Source organism: Alligator sinensis, unplaced genomic scaffold, assembly GCF_000455745.1.
Source record: "Alligator sinensis unplaced genomic scaffold, ASM45574v1 scaffold643_2, whole genome shotgun sequence".
NCBI classification, from domain to species: Eukaryota; Metazoa; Chordata; order Crocodylia; family Alligatoridae; genus Alligator; species Alligator sinensis.
In genome coordinates this window covers 156,946-160,089 of record NW_005842588.1, presented here as the reverse complement: position 1 = coordinate 160,089, position 3,144 = coordinate 156,946, and the positions used below count along the sequence as shown (strand labels likewise).

The following is a 3,144-nucleotide window of genomic DNA, read 5'->3' as shown; positions in this document are numbered from 1 at the left end:
ACCCTCCCGGCCCTGCGGGGCTGAGAGGCTGGGCACTGCCCGCCCCTGCCAGCCCTCTGGCCCCCGCAGCCGGTGTGAAGGAGGCTGGAGTGATGGAGCTCGGGCCCAGGTCCTCCGCAGGGCGCTGGGTTAGGCTCAGAGAACGAAGGTAGAGGTCCCTGCTTCCAGGGCTGGACAGGGCATAGGCAAACCGGGCAGCCACCCAGGGCTGGGACACACAGGGGGTCTGAAAATGGTAACTCTTTGATAATTATTTTCATTATCTCCGGTGAAGGCAGGCTGATAGTAAAAGTTCTTTCAGGGCTGCCAGGAGCCTGGGTACGGTGCTGCCTGCCTCCCCCCAGCCTTTAAGGAGACCCAGTGGGACAGAGCTGGGTCCCCCAGGGTAAACCCTCACTTGCCCCCAGTTCATTCTGGTGTCTCATGCCTGGAGCAGTTTCCCACCCCCTCCCCCCTGGATCCCTTTGTCTGGTCAATGGTTGTATTCAGCCACTCACTGAACCCTCTCCTTCATTGTAAGGGCACCATGTGGACACACCATAAGCCCAGGTCAGCCATGGGCCCAAGGCAGGGCTTGTTTAGGGAGAGGTGCAAGGTGTGTTGCTAGTTTGCTAGTGCAGGTAAATTAAATACAAAGGTGGCCCCCCCTTGAAATCTGGCTGCCTTCTCGGCCTGATGGATGAGCTTTGGACAAAGTGCCGCAGTTGCGATGCAAAGGAGTGTCAGAAAATGTGTAGCAGTCTGGCCGCGGTGCAGACACCAGAGCCTGCTCCCTGCATCTCCTATTCCAGGCCTCGCTGAAATCCTGAGTGCTGCTCATTTGCTGCGCTAGGAACAGGATCCTCTTTAAGCACCAAGTGCAAGCTCGGGTTACAAATGGCTTTTGCAGGCGTGGGGATAGGATTGCTTTCTCCGTTCGCAGCACACAGGAGAAAAGGTTTTGGACCAGATTGTGTTCTGGCAAAATTTCAGTGTGCTGGAGCCTAGTGGTTTAATTGTACTTAGGTCTGTGCTCTGCTGAATAGTTCAAAGAAAATAATGTTGCTGGACTAAACAGGAGGCACGTCTACATGTGCAAATAGTGCACATAAAGAAACTCCGGGGCTTATTGCTCTGGAGTTTTTTGCTTCTGGGTGCGCCATTTGAACATGTGCCTGGGAGCAATCGGCTCTGGAGTTTAGTCATGTGCAGCGTATGGAGCCTAGTCCAGGGGTCAGCCTGCCAGCCTGGGGCTGCTCTAACCAGGCTCAATGTGCTGCGGAGGGGCTGGCTGGGGCAGGAGGGTGGTTCAACATGGGGCTAGCCTGCATGCAGCCCCTGCACTGAAGCACCCTCATGCCTCAGCCAGCCCCATCAGCATCGGCATGTGCACTGCTGCGCATGAAAAAACTCCACAGCAGTTTATTGCTCTATATTTACAAGTGTTACCCTGCTGCAGATTTTATTAGTTTCCTGTGCCCTAATCTGCACATGTAGATGCTGAGACATTTACTGCAGAGCTAATTAGTCAGCTGGTGTAGACACACCCAGGATGATCTTTTGTGAAGTATCTTATTAATGGTTTGATTTGATTTCTTCCCCTTCCCACTGATGTCCCTGCCCTGATGAATTTTATTGTCTTTCCAGCCCCTCAAAACCAGATCACAATGTGGATGGTTTTGTTTTTTTAAAAGTGTTTGGGACTCTCTTATTTCCTAGTGATGAACAGAAAGATGGGATTGAAAGAAGGATAACAACAGTTATGGAATACTGAATTGCAAGGAAAGGATGTGCTGAATGAGTGGAGGTTTTGTAATGCTCGAGTTTATTTTTTCTAATGGCTATGAAGCCATAAGCACAGAACCAAATGGGAGGTCTCCAAGTCTGCTACTCTGATGCCTACTGTTTTTAAAAGAACCTCCCTTACTAGCCTGATAACACAGGCCACATTTAAAGTTTTCTCATGCTTGTGAGATAACATCCAAGTTTTTCTTCCTGTCAGTTACAGGCTTGGCACTGGCTCTTTGCCCATCCTGGGGAGATGGTTCTGCCCAGGACCCTCCCTTATATGTTTTTTCTTACCTGTTCGGCAGTATTTGCATAACTTGTTGGGACAGGAATGTGTTTTCCAGTGGGAACCAACCTCCTTGGCAGGCATGCCACGCATCGGCACAGCACCCTCCTAAAATGCCACTCCAGTCCTCTTCCTCTGCCTGATCTGCTGCTCTGTTCTCTGCTTCCTTTCCTGTGCTATTTGCTTGATCTGCTTGCTTTCTGCTTCCTATCTTATCTGGGTCTGTGCTCCCTGTCCCCCTCCTAACCTACCATGTCACACACACAGGCTGCCTGTGCCACTAGTGGCACTTATACAGCTGGTTGGCCACCCCTGTTTTATAGCCTGTCCAACATGAGGAGTTCTTGAACCTGACTGGAGCCTTTGAGAGCTGCCACAGTAGAACAGATTACTAGTAATGGTCAATTCAGTGGCATTTTTATTGATGGTAATGGTGAACTTCATATTTTTTCTTTTCCCTGTTTTAGATAATCCCCTGATTCTCATAGGAAACCTGCATGTTTTCAAGAGCTTGATCCTGGAGAATGTCAAGCACTATGGCCCCAATCCGCTGAGCTAATCAAGCATGTGCTTGCCATTTAAACAAACAACTGAATTTGGGCCCCTTGCAAAACTTCTCTTTGAATAAGAGGAAGGCCGTTCTAGAGGAGTAAAAATGGGGCCTGGCAATTTTACATATGAGAATAAAAGGGTGTGCGAGTGAAAGAGATAACAAATCAATGCTGCTGCTGGAGGTTACCTGTAAAAAAAAATAAATAAATAAAAAAAAATAAAATAAAAAAAATTCAGGCTTGCTATAGTCTGGTAATTCTCAGTGTGCATGGAACCACAGCACAAGCAAAATTCAGTTGCCTGCTGTTGCTGAGATGAGTTCCTATATGCTAGTCCAAGTGCTTGAATTGATATAATTCTGCTTTTGATGGTGACTCGGCAACTCTTGGTCTGTAATGTAACACTTGCCGTTTGTGGTTTTGGAGGAGGAGGCCTGTGGCTTAAAGCCTTGTATTTAACTGGTGTGGGTGATTTAAACATCAGTGAGCTAAAATAAAACAAGAGGACAAAATCCCCCATGTGTTTTTGTTTTGTTTAAT

The 3,144-nt window shown here is 48.3% G+C and overlaps 1 protein-coding gene across 4 annotated transcripts in view; it reads left to right on the top strand.

Annotated features, from left to right (window-relative positions):
• Nucleotides 1-3,144, top strand: part of LOC102379548 (cystathionine beta-synthase) — a 45,470-nt gene that overhangs the window by 856 nt on the left and 41,470 nt on the right. The window contains exon 1 of one of the 4 annotated variants that reach the window (XM_025214546.1): nucleotides 212-235. The exons of 2 other annotated variants lie outside the window; for them this stretch is intronic. In XM_025214546.1, the coding sequence (XP_025070331.1) occupies nucleotides 233-235 (3 nt within the window). In that variant the 5' untranslated portion in view covers nucleotides 212-232. Of the gene's footprint in view, nucleotides 1-211; nucleotides 236-2,435; nucleotides 2,481-3,144 lie in introns of those variants that run through there. One more of the 4 variants, XM_025214544.1, reaches the window with a different exon arrangement.